Here is a 20,269-nt window from a genome sequence, read left to right on the forward strand (position 1 = left end):
TCCCCTATCAGTGGACTTGGGGAGTGGCATGCATGCATGCAGAAAGGGAAGGGAGGGTGGGATTGGGAGGAGAGGATGGAGGGGCTTATGGGGGGATACAAAATGAATAAAGTGTAATTAATAAAAAATTTAAAAAAAAATAAGTGTTATGTTTTATGATGCTTTGTTACTGGTCAAAGCATCATTCACAAAAGATAACCTTCTCAGGAGTCAATGCCTCTGATTGTCCTCTAAGAACCCTCTAGAGGTATTTACTGCCAGTTCTCTGCTTATCACACATCACAAACAAATATAAGGTTTTTCAGCAATAGAGTACTTGCCTATCATGCATAACATCTTCTCTACTATGCACAAACATTGTATACACATGTAGATTAGTAACTAATTTTAAAAGCATGTGACAGCTATAGCTTAAATATGTTATAGTATATTTTCTTGTGTGAGTTGTATGTTGAGAACAGTCACATCACTCTATTTGATCTACAATGCATACTTTTATTGTTTTTGAGAAGACTTTCCACATTAGATCTTATTATAGTAAAACTTAGTAGTATTGAGGACAGTGTGAATGGAAACATATGTTAAGTGCAAAATTTATATTTGTAATGTTTATAAATTAGTCTTTACCTGTTGTAATCAGGAAGTTATTTTTTAGCTTATTGTATACCTGTAGAATTCCATTCAATTGGATCCCTCAACTAAGAATCTAACTTTAATTAAATATATGTTTAGAATTTTCGGTAAAAAATACAAATATGATTTTACAGGAAATCATACCATTTTTAGCTAAAAATATCTATGTTTATTAGCAGGGCAACTAGAGATAGAATTCTTCAATGCATATAACATAACTAGATTGGTATTCTTAAGATATTTATATACCAATGTCTGTTTATCCAAATCTCCTATTATTAACAGATACTGAGACACATAATTACATGGGAAATGTCAACTTCACAATTGTTACTGAATTTATCCTTTTGAAACTGACAGATCATAATGAACTCAAGGTGTTCCCCTCCATCTTGTTCCTGGTGATCTATATCATCTCCATGACTGGAAATCTGGGAATGTTTCTTCTGATCTACGTAACTCCTAAACTCCACACACCCATGTATTATTTCCTTAGGTCTCTGTCATTTGTGGATGCATGGTAATCTTCAGTATTTGCACCCATATTGCTGATGAACTTTTTTGTTGAGCAAGAGATTATCTCATTACCTGCATGCATTATGCAGTATTTTTTGTTTGCATTAGTGATTACCACAGAAGGAATTTTGCTGGCTGCAATGGCTTATGACTGGCATGTGGCCATTGTAAACTCCTTAAATTATACAGTGGCCATGACTAAAATGGTTTGTGTTGGGCTGGTGCTTGGTTCCTTCCTAGGAGGCATAATAAACTCATTGACACATACAATTGGTTTAATGAAGCTGTCCTTCTGTGAGACAAATGTCATCAATCACTTCTTCTGTGACCTACCTGCCATGTTAGAGCTGTCCTGTTCTGACACCACCATGAATGAGCTCTTGCTTTTGGTATTCTCTGGCATCATTGCAATCACTACACTCTTGATTGTGGTAGTCTTCTACATCTTCATTGTTGCTGCTATCCTGAGAATCCACTCAACAGCAGGCAGACGCAAAGCCTTCTCCACCTGTGCCTTTCATCTGACGGCTGTGACTCTGTTATACGGCTCAGTCAGCTTCAGTTATATTCAACCAAGCTCCAAATACTCCTTAGAACAAGAGAAAGTAGTGTCTGTATTTTATACCCTGGTGGTTCCCATGTTGAACCCACTGATTTATAGCTTAAGAAACAAAGAAGTGAAAGATGCTGTGAAAAGGGCCTTGGAGATGAAATGTTTCCCTTGTTGATTTCAGACTGTTTCTGCCAAAGAGATATGAAATACTGAAAACATTTACAAAGATATACTAAGTTTTATCCCACCAAACCTTCAGGGATTACCGAATTTGATTCATAACATCATAACATCTATATATATATATATATGATGTTATGATATATATATGATATATATATATATCATATATATATATGATATATATATATGTATATATATATACAGGTGGGGCAGCACTCATGGACCTAAAGGACTAAAGGACGCCGGAGCAGGAGATGCTTTTCCGATATTTAAAGTTTAAGTTTCCCTCATCTATGGAGCACCCTTGTAGAGCCTTCCAGTGAATAATTAGATAATAACTGCCTGAAATTTAAGGAACAGGTCTTAAATAAATGGTTTATAATAATGGTTTACAATAATGAAAAAGAATACATTCATGAATATATAAATGTGATATTGTTATAAACTCTGAACCCTAGAGTAGGACTTAGGGTGACTATCTGAAACAGTTGTTAATATTTCCATTTCTTACTCATATAAATATACATATATATAATAAGTTATATATATTAAGTTCAAATATATATATTCTTACATGTCAATAACCGGAATATAAAATAAAATATACAAAGAGAAACTTCTTAAAAATATAAGCATTTTCTTTAACAGTTGTTCAATACACATAAATAAAATATTCTGTAACATAAAGATAAAGGTTCTCAATGAATATACACAATATGTAAGGATGTGTTTGATATTATTTTCTAGGGTGAATCTTTCCCTGAAAGCACATTTATTATCATCCAACTATCAGAAAATTTTACATTTAATCAGAAAAGGAACAACGTAGTCATCATATCATTTCCTAACAGAATTAATCCTGTATTTAAATATAAAGTTTTATGAGATACAGAAATTTAATACAGTAAATGTGGGAAGGGATTTTTTTCTCACAATTTTTTTTCTTTTCTTGTTTTCTTTCTCTCTTTTTTCCTTTTCTTTGTTTTTTTTTTGTAAGCTATTTAGTCTAACTGTACCATGAATTTTCAGTCTTCTGCTACCTCCTCCTCCCCCCCAATAGTCTTCTGCACTCATCCAGCACAGTACTTCCTCATGTTATTTTCTTTAAACACAGCATTCTTCTTCTAGTTTTACTTTTGCTCACACTGTATGTACCATATCCCAGCTTACCATATCCCGAGTTACTCAACCCACCAAGACCTATTTGGTGCCTTCACTGTTGTCCCAGTGTTTTCTCCTCTTTCTCAGATTCAGTGACACTTTCCTCATCCACATTTAACATCTCAACCTACTACTTGCATCTTCCCTAGGACCTTTACCTTATTTAGGACTATAGATTATTTATCCCGTATTATATAGCTAATATCTACTTATAAGTGAGCATATACCATATGTGTCTTTCTGCTTCTGGATAACCTCACTCTTGATGAATTTTTATAGATCCCACAATTTGCATGCAAATATCATGATATCCTTATTACTAATTGCTAAGTAGTATTCATTGTGTAAATTTACCACACTTTCTTTTTCATTGTTTTCTTTTTTAATATATATATATACATATATATATATATAATTTATTCACTTTGTATCTCAGCTGTAGCCCTCTCTCTAATCCCCTCCCAATCCCATCCTTCCTCCCTCATCTCCTCCTATGGCCTTCCCCAAGACCCACAATTTTTTGTATCCATTCCTTCATTGAGGGTCATCCAAATTTTCTGTCAAAGTAACAGATTGATTTCCAAAGTAATTGTACAAGGTTGCATTCACACCAGCACTGGAGGAAGGTTCCCCTTTCTTCATAAGCTCTCCAGCATCCATCATCCCTTGAGTTTTTATTTAAATATTTATTCATTTTTATTTATTACAGTTTATTCACTTTGTATTGCAACTGTAGCCTTCCCACTCATCCTTTCCCAATCCTACCCTACTTCCCTCTTCTCCTCCCATGACCCTTCCCCAGTCCTCTGATAGGGCCCGTCGCAGCTCAGCCTCCAAGTAAGTGGGTTCCCTAGTAATGGGAACAGGGGCTGTCTCTGACATGAACTCAGTGGCTAGCTCCTTGATTACCTCCCCCTTGGGAGGTGCAGCCTTGCCTGGACACAGAGGAAACCAATACAGCCAGCCCTGATGAGACCTTATAGGCTAGGGTCAGACAGAAGGATGTCCCTTGAGTTTCTGATCTTAGCCATTCTGATAGATGTGAGGTGAAATCTCAGGGTTGTTTTGATTTGCATTTCCTGAATAAGAGATTGAACATTTCTTTAATGTTTTTCTACCATTTAATATTCCTCTGTTGAGAATTCTCTGCTTAGCTCTGTACCCATTTTTAATTGGATTACTTGGTTCTTTGGTGTTTAACTTCAGTTTTTATACATTCTGGATATTAGCCCTCTGTCAGATGTAGGATTGGTGATGATCTTTTCCTTCTGTAGATATCTCCATCTCAGATCTCAAGCTGTACTATAGAGCAACAGTAATAAAAACAGCATGGTACTGGCATAGAAACAGACTGCTGGATCAATGGAATTGAATCAAAGACCGAGATATAAACCCACACCCCTATGGGAACTTAATTTTTGACAAAGAAGCCAAAACCATACAATGACAAAAAGACAGCATCTTCAAAAAATGGTGCTAGTCTAACTGGATGTCTACACTAAATCTGTTAGAAGAAAAAGTGGGGAAAAGCCTTTACCTCATTGGCACATGAGACAACTTCTTGAACAGAACACCAACAGCACAGGTTCTGAGATCAACAATTAATAAATTGTTCATGAAACTGAAAATCTTCTGTAAAGCAAAGGACACTGTCATCAGAACAAAATAACAGCAAGTTTTTATATGGATTAATAACCCATTTCTGCTTGGATTTGAAGCCACCTGATCCATAGGAGTCCTATACTATATATATAGTCAAAAATAAAAGATAAAAAAGTTTGAGACATGGGTCATAAAGAAAAATACTGTTTTGTGTTTCTAAATGATTATTTTGTCAATATGTTTTTTTGTATACTTGTGTTTCCATCAACAGATATGTGTTGTTCTCAGTCTTGGTCACAGATGCTTCTTATTATAGTAAGCTATAGTGAATGCAGAAATTATTGACTGGTCAAAATCCCGAGACTATGCAAGTGGGCCTGCTAACGCATAAATAGGACATCTACAAAAACCTGTACCTGAAACTACAATACTAAGAGAACATCAGTAATCAGGCTCAGACAGAACATATGAGAATATAAATATATAAGAATATAAGATGGTAAAGAGAGTTGTGAAATACTATCATCTAGACATGAATGGCCTGGTACACACATGATCTCTCAGGAGCCATGATTAATTTTAGAAGATGTGTACTAACTCATGAAAATTAAATTTTCCAGCATGGGTGGAGAAGAGGCTCTTTGGTCCCCTCCTAGCTAAAGAGCTATTGGGAATTTATTGATTATAAGGAAATGTGTATTGTCTCTTTAGGGGCTAGGATTTCTTTATGAATTTCTGACTGTCCTTGAACTAACTATGTAGACCAAGCTTACCTTGAATTCAAAGATATCCTCTGCTCTCAAATATTGTAATAAAACAACTAACTCTAATTTTCCATAAGTTACCCAATGAAGTAGAAAAGAAATTAACTCTTCAGAATTCTTTTTACTTAGCTAGAAAATTATAGGACAATATAACTGGTTAGTGTAGACAAAACTACTCTTAATAAACCACGTAAAAATTAAATTCAAGTGTACACTAAAAAGATTATCTTAAATGATCAAGTCTGCTTCATTCTAGGAATGCAAGGATGGTTAAATATATGTAAACCCTTAAAGATAACTTAACATGTATAAATAGAGGTAAGAATAAACTCAAATGACTATTTCCTTAAAAGCAAAAAAGACCTTTAAAAAAACTATAAAATTTTTTTGGGGGGGTGAAAATTTGGCATTCTTCAGATATAGGGCAACATATCTCAATATACTAAAGTGAGCACACAACAGCAGGTTAAAGTATAAAACCAAAGTGTGGTAATACATGCCTTTAATGCCAGGATTAGGAGATAGCAAGGTGGATGTCTAGTCTACAAAGTTAGTTCCAGGACAGCCAGGGCTACACAGAGAAACCCTGTCTTGAAAATAAGTAAATGACCAAAACCAAAACAATACAAAAAACAAAGCAGTTGGACCAAAATCAGAAACAAGAGGATACCTATTCCCTCCTTTGTATTCAACGTACTGTTTGAGGTTTTAGGCAGAACAATGAAAAGAAATAATAATCTATCTATTTATATATCTGTGAAATTTTTCATATGTACATATGAACTTTAAAAAAGTATCTTTATTTGTAATTGATATGATTCAATTTTCATCAAAATTTATTCACAAAAACTTAACTATTAAAAATTTATTTGGAAATGCTAAAAACGCAGGATAGCCAAAAGAGTTTTTAAAAATAAAAACCACTGCTGGAGGTATCATTAGCAATATTTTCAAGTACTACTACAGAGCTCTATTCATTCCTCAGCTGAGGGAAACCCAGGTTGTTCTCAGATTCTGGCTATTACGAATAAAGCTGCTATGAACATAGTTGAGCAAATGTCTTTGTTGTATGGTTGAGCATCTTTCGGATATATGCCCTGAGTTTTAGATTGTAGCCATTCTGATGGGTTCTAAGTTAACCTCGCAGCAATTACAAACAAGGATATCATGAAATTTCCAGGCAAATGGATAGAAAAGATCATCCTGAGTGAGGTAACCCAGAAGCAGAAAGACATACAATGTATGTACTCGCTTATAAGTGGATATTAGACATATAATACAGGATAAATATACTAAAATCTATAGTCCTAAAGAAGCTAAATAATAAGGACCAAAGGAAAGGGGCTTAATCCTCATTCAGAAAGACAAACAAGATAGACAGAAGTAGGAGAAAACAAGAAACAGGACAGGAGCCTACCACAGGGGACCTCTGAAAGACTCTACCCATCAGGATAACAAAGCAGATGAGACTAATAGCCAAACTTTGGGCAGAGTGCAGGAAATCTTATGGAAGAAGGAGGAGATAGAAAGACCTGGAGGGGACAGGAGCTCCATAAGAAGACCAACAGGGCAAAAAATCTGGGCTCAGGTGGTCCTGCAGAGACAGATGAATCAACCAAAGACCAGGCGTGGAGAGCAACTAGACTCCCTACTCAGATGTAGCCCATGGAGAAATCAGTCTCTATGTGGGTTCCCTATTAAGGGAAATCAGGGGCTGTCTCTGACATGGACTCAGTGGCGGGCTCTTTGATCACCTCCCCCAGGTGAGGTTGCCTAACTAATTAGGCCACAGAGAAAGAGGATCCAGACAGTCCTGATGAGACCAAATAAGCTAGGGTCAGATAGTAAGGAGGAGGACCTCCCCTATCAGTGGACTAGGGAAGGGTATAGAGGGTGGTGGAAGAAGGAGAGAGGATGGGACCGGGGGTGAAATAAGGGAGGAGGCTACACCAGGGATACAAAGTGAATAAATTGTAAATTAAAAAAAGAAAAAAAGAAAATTTAAAAAGACCAACTAACCTGGGTGAAGCCAGGGAAGTAGGAAGCAGTTAACTTCATTGGTTTTCTTATTCAGGAAAGGACCTATGAGAGCTTCTTTGTTGGTTTCCATGACATAGTTACATTATTTGTTGTGTCTACCTTTGTTTATGGGTCAGGTACTATGTGTCTTTCATTTTGTCATGCCTATATTTTTTTTAAATAAGCAAGATAATGACAATAAAAATATGTTAAAGTGTCACAATATTTGATTTCATTTTAAGGCAGCTTGAAGAAGTCACCCTAAATATCACTGTGAACAAACAGAGGGAATATGATTTAGAATGAGTCAAACATCAGGTTCATCTCATCCTCAAATTGTATACGATACTTAAAATAAGAATCCGGCTCATTCCAACTAAGAGAATGAAAGCTGTTTCTTACAATACACAGCTAATGTGTTTTTTAGGTTTCTTTGCATTTTCAATGTAAATGTGAAAGAAAATTAAAGGTTTCAGAGGAAGTACTTTTTTCACAGACAAACATGCATTGTGGTCAAAACTCTCCCAACTCTAAACAGTGATCGATCGTGTTTAGCAAACACAGTGTGCCAGAATTGTTTGTTTCACTTTAAGGGCTAAAACTGAAGTTAATGGACACATGATCCCAAGTGTAAAAACATATTTCTATTGAATGCAAACAGCAGTTTCAGTGATTTTACGTTTTATGCTAAATGTCCTTAAATAGCATTCCTGAAAATAGACCTCTCAAACCTTCTAAAAAATATTATAGAAATGTTTCATCCTAGGTACTGGAATTTTGTAAACACACACACAGTTAAGCACACACACAAACACACTCGCACACACACTTGCATTCCACACACTTAGACACTCAAACACTCAAGTACACCATTTAGGTGGCTCAGTATTACAAGCCTTAAACATAATGCACAAAATACCCCGTTTCAATTGCCAGAAAAAACAAACAAATGAACTCACACTAACATCCCAAGGTAAAATATGTACTTATTTCAAAGTTCTAAATAGAATGCAGTCAAAGTACAGTATTATGTGGACGTGTGCATATGTGTGTGCGTGTATGTGCGTGTATGTGTGTGTCTGTGTGTGTCTGTGTGTGTCTGTGTGTGCATCTCTGTTTGTACAGCAGGTCTTGGGTGTGTTGATCTTTGCTATTCCACTAAAGTATGTCCCCATGACCTAATGCTTCTTCTGGGCACCATATTTTATGAGTTGTGTGTTTTCATATGTTTCACACTGGATGCTTTAAATATGATCAAAAATTATAAAGGAGTGCATCAACAGAGATATAGAAGTATTTCTACCATCAATTCTTATGATTTTATAAACTAGAATTTTTCTTTTCTATTAGAATAGATGAAGTTTAGCTTTTTGTGTCATAAAAGAATATTTTCCTTACAATTTAGCATATTTTTACTCATGGAACTGAACATTAAAAATCAAAGGAGCAATGTTTTTCAAAAAAAAATACAGGCTTTTTATTTCACATGTTTAGAAGCAGGAGAATCAGGGCATGGAACTTTTACAACTATCTAGTAACTGATATTCCAGTATTGCTGCAAATTTACCTGAATCTCCTATTATTAACAGATACCAAGACACACATTTACATGGCTGATGTCAACTTCACATTTGTTACTGAGTTTATTCTTTTGGGGCTGACAGATCGTGAGGACCTCAAGGTGTTTCTCTTCATATTGTTACTGTTGATCTATGCCATCTCTTTGTCGGGGAATGTAAGAATGTTCTTTCTGACACACATAACACCTAAACTCCACACACCCATGTACCACTTCCTTAGCTGTTTATCATTTGTGGATGCCTGGTATTCTTCAGTATTTGCACCCAAAATGCTCCTAAACTTCTTTGTTGAGAGAGAGAGCATCTCATTCTCTGCATGCATCCTTGCAATACTTTTTGTTCGCATCACTGCTTACCACAGAGGGCTTTCTCCTGGCTGCAATGGCTTAGCTATTGTGAACCCTCTAACTTACACAGTGGCTATGACAAAAATGCTATGTGTTCTGCTAGTGTTGGGTTCATGCGTAGGAGGTACTGTCACCTCATTGACACATACAATTGGCTTAATGAAGCTGTCCTTCTGTGGCCCTAACATCATCAGTCACTTCTTCTGTGACCTTCCTCCTCTGTTGAAGCTGTCTTGTTCTGACACCTCCAAGAATGAACTGCTGCTATTGGTCTTCTCCAGAGTCATTGCTATGACTACACTTAACTGTGGTGCTCTCCTACATCTTCATTGTTGCTGCTATCCTGAGGATCCGCTCAGCAGCAGGCAGATGCAAAGCCTTCTCCACCTGTGCCTCCCATCTGACGGCTGTGACTCTGTTCTATGGTTCCATCAGCTTCAGTTACATTCAGCCAAGCTCTCAGTACTCCTTGGAACAGGAAAAGGTAGTATCTGTGTTTTACACCCTGGTGATTCCCATGTTGAATCCAATGATTTACAGTTTAAGGAACAAGAAAGTAAAGGACGCTGTGAAAAGGGTAATAGAGACGAAGTATTCCAAAAATTAAATTAAGACTGTGTTTCTGGAAAAAGGACAGGAGACACTGATTCATGTAATAATGCTTTTGATGATTAAACAAAGCTTCAACCTACTGGGACTGTGATATTTGTGCAGTTTGAGTACTAGGTCTCAGAGTCCACTGGCAGAGTCAAACAGTTCCTGAGTGGGGAGTGAGGATTGAAATAAAGCATGACACATGGGATCAGCTCAAGAGGTCTGTCGGCAAAAACTGCTGCCATTTGGTTCATTCCACAGTTCCTTTCTTTATTCAGAGCAAAACACACCAATACAACGGAGGGATTCATTGGAAGTTTGCCTTGACCACCTCTCTGTGTGATCTTCACACAAACAAGTTGAAGGAGCTTGGCAAAACATCCTGCTTATCTCTGTCTAAAGTCAAGGCCAGGGTAAAAACATGTTTTTGTTTTTGTTTTCTGAATACTCTAAAACAAAGTAGCCTGACAAACCAGAAGCTTAAAAAAAAATAACCAAGAGCAAGGTGACACAATTACTGATATTTTATTATATTTTCCACCTAAACTTTAGACTAAGACCTAAGAAAATTACTAAAACAAATGATAACATTTTTATTACCTTCTGTGAATTGAAATTATATATATATATATATATATATATACATGAATACATACAAATATACATACATACATGTAAAGGGAATCTCTTGTGTACTGTATGGGAGCATTACCTGTCAATAAAAGCTTATGGTCTGTTAGCTGATGCAGGAAATAGGAGGTGGGAGTTCCTGCAGAAACAGATGCACTCTGGGATAGAGAGGTAGGAGATTTGCCCTGGACTCTGAGAAAGACAGACATGTGAAACTAAGGATAGGTAACCAGGCATGTGGCTCACATAGAATAGAATAAACATGTACTATAAATTATGAGCTAGCCAGGGAACAAGCCAAAGATTATGGCATAGACATTTATTTATAAATAACAAAATCATTTTGAAAACTAGGGCGTTGGTGAAAAATCTGTAGTTATATATATATATATATATATATATATAGAGAGAGAGAGAGAGAGAGAGAGAGAGAGAAATCTATGTGTTTTGATACTACAATAAGTTCAGATAAAATTCACAAAATGAAAACCATCTCAGCTTATTCCTTCTTTTTATCAATATAAACATGTAAATTATTTTCCAAGACAAAAATGTCTGTAACTGGCATATTAAGTAAATAGACAAGCATGTGTTTTCTTCCTGTGAAGACACCTGATAGACTAGATTTATTTTAGGCACATTTTCAGAAATTTCTGCACTGAATCAGAACAAATTTTATAAAACTTTAATCTTGCTCAAGCTCAGATATCTTCTATTCAAATAATTTTACACAGGTATATAATTAAGACACCTCTAATCAACCAATTACTGTTTAAAATATCTAATGAGTTCATGGGATTTTGTGTGGCTGTGGTAACAGCAGCTGGGTATCCACCGAAGCCAGCAAATGCCATTGGATACCTCAAAACTAGAATTACGTTATAAAGCCTATGAGTATATATTTACTAGAAGTGTTACTAGAAACAATAAGGAAAACATTAAAATATATATGAAATAATAATATATCTTCCTGCACATGCGAGAATTAGTCTATGAAACAAATTATGTTTCTGCTTTTATAGAAATACACAAAAACAAAATTTCAGCTATCATCACTCCTAAACATGAAACAGAATCAATGAAAATAAAATTTAAAAGAATATATGACAAATGAAAATGGAAGAAGCTAAAATAATCCATTGGAGAAAAATAGTGCAGCTCTCAATATTCTCAGAATATATAAAATCTATTCATTATCTACCTGTCATCTACTGTCTATGATCTGACTATCATCTGCCTATCTATCTACCTACCTACCTACCTCTCATCTATAAATATAAATCTAACTAACAAATGTGACACAACAGTTATACCACTATACTTCATTCCAGGCCCAAGGGTAACATTATTTAAATATGTAAATCATTCTATAGGCTACTGCAGTACAATACACAAAATAATTTATGTTTCTATGTGTTAATAGTTAACTATGCCAAACTAAAAATAAATATCTCATTTATTAACTTTTTGAGATATATCAAATATTATGAATAAATTGGACAGTCATATTGAAGAATTTACTGGGAGAAACTATGACTGCATTACTACTGAGAATAATTTCAATAGCTTTAAATTAACAGAGAAAAGTTCAGTATCAACGGATTTGGAAATTTTCATTCTTCACATGTCTACAAAAGAATTATAGAATCAAATCCATACAATCTTATGCTCTATATCTATAACCATTTCACTTCATTTCCAAAAGGCTATCTATATAAAGATGGCAAAATACACATACTAGGTAATAAGAAAATAGCAAAAGTAACAACTCACACAAGCATTATTCTCAACATAATGGGTTGAAGTTATCTAGATATAGAGAAGCAGATACAGGAGAGTTTGCCATAGTCTTTAATTTGTGTGTTTGTAGCCATAGTCAAATTAGATTAAGATATTTCAAAAACCTAACATCTCATTAGCACTGATCATACACAGAGAATTTTTCCTATCATTATTTATTCAACACTTTACCTGCATATATGATTTCACCCTCCGTTAGGCAATATTACTAATCCAGAAATAGTTAATGAAAATAAAAGGGTGTTTGTGAGTTATGTTCTCCCGATTTTTATAAGGAAGAGAATCATGTATAGATTTCCTTTTCTGTGGAAATTCAGGGAGCCAGTTCTTAGATAATTAAGGATGCGAAATATAAATAAATTCTAGAGGAACAAATCTCATAAAAGGAGAATGAAATTGAAAAGATATTCTTTGAGATTTAAGACTGGAAGTAGTAACTTCTTTTATATATATATAGAAGAGTTTGAACATTCTAAGTTGTTTTCCTTTTTTTATTTTATTTTTGTTATTAGTTACATTTTGTTAACTCTGTGTCCCAGCTGTATCCCGCTCCCTCATTCCCTCCCCAACCCCACACTCCCTCCCTGGTCTCCTCCCTGCCCCTTTCCAAGTCCACTGATAGGGGAGGACCTCCTCCCCTTTCATTTGACCCTGTTTTATCAGGTATCTTCAGGGCTGGCTGCAAAATCCTCCTCTGTGGCCTAACAGGACTGCTCCTCCCCTGGGGGGGGGAAGGGGAGGTGAAAGATCCTGCCCTTGAGATCCTGTTAGAAATAGTCCTTGTTCCCCTTACTTTGGAAAACTACTTGGTTACTGAGCTACCGTGGGCCACATCCGAGCAGAAGTTCTAGGTTATAACCACAGATGGTCCTTGGTTGAGTGTCAGTCTCAGAAAAGACCCTGTGCCCGGATATATTTGGTCCTTGTAGAGCTCCTATCATTTCCATATCATACTAACTCCCCTTCTTTCATATGATTCCCTGCACTCTGCCAAGGGTTTGGTTATGAGTCTTAGTGTCTGCTTTGAAACACTGCTAGGTAGAGTCTTTCAGATGCCTTTTGCAGTAGACTCCTGTCATACATTCAATGCACATCCCATTTGTCTTTCTAAATGAGGATTGATCATCTTCACCCATGTCCACTTTCTTGATTATCTTCTTTAGGTGTGTAGATTTCATTATGTTTATCATATCTTGTAGGTCTATATAAGCGAGTATATACCATGTTTGTCTTAATCCTTCTGGGATAATTCACTCAGAATGATCTTTTCTAAATCCCACCATTTGCCTGCAAATTTCATGATTTCCTTATTTTTCATTGCTGAGTAGTATTCCATTGTGTAAAAATACCACAATTTCTGTATCCATTCCTCCGTTGATGGACATCTGGGTTGTTTCCAGGTTCTGGCTATTACAAATAAAGCTGCTACAAACATGGTTGAGCAAATGTGCTTGTTGTGTACTTGAGCCTCTTTTGGATATATGTCTAGGAATGCTATTGCTGGATCTTGAGGAAGCATTATTCCTAGTTGTATGAGAAAGCACCAGATTGACTTCCAAAGTGGTTGTACCTGTTTACATTCCCACCAGCAATGGAGGAGGGTTTCCCTTTCACCACAACCTCTCCACCATGTGTTGTCACTTGAGTTTTTGATCTTGGCCATTCTGATGGGTGTGAGGTGAAATCTCAGGGTCGTTTTGATTTGCATTTCCCTGATGGCTAATGAGGTTGAGCATTTCTTTAAGTGTTTCTCTGCCATTCGATATACCTCTATGGAGAATTCTCTGTTTATCTCCGTTCCCCATTTTTAATTGGATTACTTGGTTTGTTGCTTTTCTGCTTCTTTAGTTCTTTATATATACTGGATATTAGCCCTCTGTCAGATAAAGGGTTGGTGAAGATTCTTTCCAATCTGTAGGCAGTCGCTTTGTTTTGATGACGGTGTCTTTTGCTTTACAGAAGCTTTTCAGTTTCATGAGGTCCCATTTATTGATTGTTGCTCTTAGAGCCTGTGCTGCTGGTGTTCTGTTCAGGAAGTTGTCTCCTGTGCCAATGAGTTCTAGGCTGTTCTCCACTTTTTTTTCCAACTGATTTAGAGTATCTGGTTTTATGTTGAGGTCCTTGATCCACTTCGACTTTAGTTTTGTGCAGGGTGATAAATATGGATCCATTTTCATTTTTATGCATGTAGACATCCAGTTGGTCCAGCACCATTTGTTGAAGATGCTGTCTTTTTTCCATTGAATGGATTTGGCTTCTTTGTCAAATATCGAGTATTCATAGGTGTGTGGGTTTATTTTTGGGTTTTCTATTCGGTTCCATTGATCCTCCTTTCTGTTTCTATGCCAATACCATGCAGTTTTTATTACTATTGCCCTGTAGTACAGCTTGAGATTGGGGATGGAGATACCTCCAGATGACCTGTTGTTGTACAGGATCGTTTTGGAGATTCTGGGTTTTTTGTTTCTCTATATGAAACTGAGAATCTTTTTTTTCAAGGTCTGTAAAGAATTGAGTTGGTATTTTGATGGGAATTGCATTGACTCTGTAGATTTCTTTTGGCAGGATATCCATTTTCACAACGTTAACCCTACCAATCCATGAGCACAGGAGATCTTTCCATCTTCTGATATCTTCTTCAATTTCTTTCTTCAGAGACTTGAAGTTTTCTCAAATAGGTCTTTCACTTGCTTGGTTAGAGTCACACCAAGGTACTTTATGTTATTAGTGGCTATTGTGAAGGGTGTTGTTTCCCTTATTTCTTTCTTAGCCCTTTTGTCTTTGGTATACAGGAGGGCTTCTGATTTTTTTGAGTTGATTTTGTATCCTGCCACTTTGCTGAAGGTGTTTATCAGCTGAAGGAGTTCTCTGGTTGAATTTTTGGGGTCGCTCATATATACTATCATATCATCTGCAAATAGTGATACTTTGACCTCTTCCTTTCTGATTTGTATCCCCTTGATCTCCTTTAGTTTTCTTATTGCTCTGGCTAGGACTTCAAGTACTATGTTGAAGAGATATGGAGACAATGGGAGGCCTTGTCTTGTCCCTGATTTCAGTGGGATTGATTTAAGTTTCTCTCCATTGAGTTTGATGTTGGCTATAGGCTTGCTGTATATTGCCTTTATTATCTTTAGGTATGTGCCTTGTATCCCTGTTCTCTCCAAGACTTTAAACATGAATGGGTGTTGGATTTTGTCAAATGCTTTTTCGGCATCTAAGGAGATGATCATGTGGTTTTTCTCCTTCTGTTTATTTATGTGGTGGATTACATTGATGGATTTCCCTATGCTGAACCACCCCTGCATGCCTGGGATGAAGCCTATTTGGTCATGGTGGATGATACCTTTGATGTGTTCTTGGATTCGGTTTGCAAGTATTTTATTGAGTATTTTTGCATCAATAAGAGAGATAGGTCTGAAGTTCTCTTTTTTTGTTGGATCTTTGTGTGGTTTAGGTATCAAGGTGACTGTGGCTTCATAGAATGAGTTTGGTAGTGTTCCTTCTGTTTCTATTTTGTGGAATAGTTTGAGGAGAATTGGTGTTAGCACTTCTTTGAAGGTCTGGTAGAATTCTGCACTGAAACCATCTGGATCAGGGCTTTTTTTGGAGGGGAGACTGTGAATGACTGCTTCAATTTCCTTGGGGGATATAGGGCTATTCAGTATTGCTGGCAGTTGCTGCTAAAGGGTAGAAGCTCCCCCTCAGCAGCTGCAGATCCCAGGCAGTTAGGTCTGAGCTGAGAATCTCGGTGAGTCCACTGTGTGGGGGAGGGGAAAGGTCTTCGAGAGTGCTGGTGATCAGAGGATCCTTTCTCTCTTTCCCTGAACAAGTCCCCAGGAGACCAGAGATCAAAGTCCTCACCTCCTGAGATGTTCCCTGTCGTTTAGAAACCCTCACTGTTGTTTTCCTGGGTTCAGAGGACCTTCCACTCACTGACTGCGACGGTTTAGCTCTTCCACAGCGTGTGTGCTTGTCGCCATCTTGGCTCTGCCCCAAGTAGTAACTTCTTAAATGGAAACAAATGTATTTGAGGATCTACAGAAATGACATGTTTTCATGGTGGCAATTATTTTCCAAGTATATAGATTTTTTTCCAATACTTATAAAAGTATTCAGATAAAATCATTAGAAATTAATTGAAATTTGTTAATCACATTGTTTTTGAGACTGAACCTGATGATGAAGCTCAGTCTGTTCTTGAGATTATGTTGCTTTTTGGGAGCATCTTTGGTGCTGAGATTACAGGTATGTAAAATAGCTCTTGTGCATTAAAACAACTGGTTCTAAAATCCAACAATTGAACCCATTAAGCTTTTCTTTCCTATTCATTAATATAAGTCCTGAATATTGTTTTAAATATTAACAAAGTTCAACACTAGCTCTACAACTGGCTTCCTTTAAGATTCATACAATGTCCACTGCAGGTCCTACATATCAGTACTACTAAATGCAATTTTAATTTTGCTATTGATAAAGAGAATATATAGATCATTATTTTTAAACTTATCTGAGTAATTAAAAACTGGCAAAGTTACTGAAAGGTATATTTGTTAATATATCCATTTAGACCAATAATTTCAAAGCATTAACAAAAAGTAGAACACCTGCATTGAATGTCTTGAATGTAATCATTGTGCTGTTAATTGAAAGACTGAAATGAAGATAGTTCTGAAGTCTGAGAAATTTTTCTTTAACATACCTTCTTTTAAAAGAAGACCTAACAATGGTTTGATATGCATCATTCATTAATTGCATACACTTGGAAAAAATGTGTTTTGTAAGATACAGAATGAATAATAAAATTTTTCTATGACTTACAGCATAAAATATCTTCTGTCCTAACATAGACTATCAACAAATACCCTTTTCTACAACAGGCCCATTTGTTTAGTTTTATGTGTGTTTAGTTTTCATTTTTTATTGTTGTTTTTAAGATGTTAGTTTATAAGCCAGGTGACCTTGGCTTACTAAACAGTAGCCCACAGTATTCCAGAAGCAATAGAGATCTTCCTGTCTCATCTTTCCTACTGCCTACTTTTGCTATTACATGCATGAGAAATCACCCATGACTAGTTTTCACTTTAGAAAATTAAGACACACACTTTAGAGGAAATTAGCTGTAGGTCTGAAAATGGAAACAATTCTTATTTAAATATATAATTAAGAGAAGAGTTCTTGAACATGCTGAAGAGGATGTGGAGAAATGGAACTCTCCTCCATTGCAGTTGGGGATATAAACTTGTACAACCTCTTTGGAAATCAATCTGTTCATTCTCAGAAATGGGAATAGTGCTACCTCATGACCCAGCTACACCACTCCTGGGCATATATCCAAAAGATGCTCAACCATACAAGGACATTTGCTCAAATATGTTCATAGCAGCTTTATTAGTAATAGCCAGAATCTAGAAAAAAACCTAGATGTCCCTCAACTGAAAAATGGATACAGAAATTGTGGTTCATTTATACAATGGAATACTAGCCATTAAAACAAGAAAATCTTGAAATTTGCAGGCAAATGGATGGAACTAGAAAAGATTATCCTGAGTGAGGTAACCCAGAAGCACAAAGACACACATTTTATACACTCACTTATAAGTGGATTAGCCATAAAATATAGGATAAACATACTGAAATCTACAAACCTAAAGAAGGTAAACAAAAAAGAACCTATGGAAGATGCTTAATGCTTATTTTGAAGAAAAAACAGGATAGACACCACGAGTGGTAGAAGACAGGGAATAGGATGGGAGCCTAGCACAGATGTCCTCTAAAAGACTCCACCAAGCAAGGGATCAAAGCAGATACAGAGATTTGTGCCAAGCTTTGGACAAAGTGCAGGAAGTCTTATGGAAGAAGACTGATACAGAAGGACCTGGAAGTACAGGACCCCCAAAAGGAGACCAACAAAGCCAAAATGCTGGACCCAAAGGGGACTGCAGATACTGATTCATCAACCAAAGACTTTGTATAGAGAGGACCTAAACCCCCTGCTCAGATGTAGCCCAGTTTGCATGTGGGTCCTCTAGTAAGGATAGAAGAGACAGTCTCTGACACAAACTCAGTTGCCTGCTCCTTGATCACTTCTCCCTGGTGGGGTGACCTACTCAGCCCACAGAAGAAGAGGATCCAGGCTGTCCTGAAGGGACCTGATAGGCTAGGTTCAGACAGTAGGAGTAGAGGTATTCCCCTATCAGTTGACTAAGGGAGAGGAAAAGAGGAGGAAGGGGAATGAACGGTGGGACGAGGAGGAGATGAAGAAGAGGGCTACAACATGGATACAAAGTGAATGAGTTGTAAAGAAGAAGAAGAAGAAGAAGAAGAAGAAGAAGAAGAAGAAGAAGAAGAAGAAGAAGAAGAGAAAAGAAAAGAAAAGAAAAGAAAAGGAAAGGAAAGAAAAGGAAAGAAAAGAAAAAAGAAAAGAAAAGAGTTTGAAACATTAGGACAATTTTACCTCCAGATATCATTTAAGGTGAAGTCAATGACCAGAAAATTCTATATTAGCAGATACAAACTATATGATGGAAACATTAAGAAAGTAAAGATCTGTCATTACTTTTACTTGATATTGGTTTGGTCATCCAATGGAGTTAATATAGAAATGGACTTTGTTATGTCTCACTCCACCAGTATTTGTGTTCATTTGCTTGTTTTCAGTTTGTGACTTAAGTCCAAGGCATGTGTTCCCAAAAGCATGATAAAATACTAAGGAAAGATTTCTGTTGGTAGTTTTTTTTTCCCAAAATTATATGTTCTCATTTCTTTGACTATACTTTATTCATTACAAAACTCAGGGAATGGAATGCCTTTGGGGAACCATTAAGTTCTTGAGAGTTTCCTAAATCCCTGGAGCAACAAAGAGAAACTTTCAGTAATTAATGCATTACAGCCTTTGAATCAGAGTTTACTCCAGGGATGGTTACTTTTGAACCAAGGCAAATGTATAACAGAATAATTTATATCAACTTGTCTTTTGACATGACATTAATAATCTTACTCATGTTCTCTTTTCAAGGTCTCCGTGACTTTGATTCTTTTCTATGTAGGAATAGATTTCATATTTACCACTGCTTCTTGAAACTTTTGTCATTTGCTGAATTTGCAGATCATTTAAAAAGTAAGAACTTTTAGTGTTCTGTTTTAATTTTTGCTTGAGATACTGATGGAGAAGCCATGATATAAATAGTCACTAGATTCTTAAAAAGGTTGAAATGCTGACTTCTTTTTTACTTGTAAACTAAATTTATTTATTTCATGACTATATATAAAACTTTATAATTTAACTACTGTTTTAATAATTAAGATTATATGTTAAGATTTTTATCTGGTATACTTGACAATTTACATAGGAAAGAGAAGTTGTAAATTGCCTATTTTCTTTTTTTTTAAGTACATTTCTATCTCTTTTTCTACATGAACATCAAACAATTTTTACATGTCAGTACACACACAGACACATACACAAAATTTAAAAACATTAAATTAAGCTAAATGAATGTTAAAGCCACTTCACATTATTCAGTAACAATTACTGTTTAGAAATAAATAGTTATACTTCAAATTCATTGTAAAATAGATATTATTATCTAGTTTTTATTATTTAATACTCTGAAACTGTGGCTCCTTTTTGAGATTTTTAATTTTTATTTATTTATTTATTACAATTTATTCACTTTGTATCCCAGCTGTAGCCGCCTTCCTCAGCCCCTCCCAATCCCAGCATCTCTCCCTCTTCTCCCATGACCTTCCCTTAGTCCACTGGTAGGGGAGGTCCTCCTCCCCTTCTATCTGACCCTAGCCCATCAGAACTGGCTACATAGTCCTCCTCTGGGGGTGGTAAGCCTACAACCCTCTCAGGGGGGAGGTGAATAAAGAGTTCATGTC

At 36.1% G+C, this 20,269-nt stretch overlaps 1 protein-coding gene and 1 pseudogene across 1 annotated transcript; both read left to right on the forward strand.

The window, feature by feature from the left end:
• The first annotated feature begins 938 nt into the window (after positions 1-938).
• On the forward strand, positions 939-1,877 carry LOC129675191 (olfactory receptor 1052-like). Its single transcript, XM_055605191.1, is given in 1 exon segment — positions 939-1,877. A coding segment is annotated over 1 exon segment (939 nt).
• Positions 1,878-9,040: 7,163 nt separating this feature from the next.
• LOC129675189 (olfactory receptor 1052-like) lies at positions 9,041-9,965 on the forward strand (annotated as a pseudogene).
• The last annotated feature ends 10,304 nt before the right edge of the window (positions 9,966-20,269 follow it).

This window comes from Psammomys obesus, unplaced genomic scaffold (assembly GCF_907164565.1).
Source record: "Psammomys obesus unplaced genomic scaffold, mPsaObe1.curated_primary_1811, whole genome shotgun sequence".
In the NCBI taxonomy this organism is placed as follows: domain Eukaryota; kingdom Metazoa; phylum Chordata; class Mammalia; order Rodentia; family Muridae; genus Psammomys; species Psammomys obesus.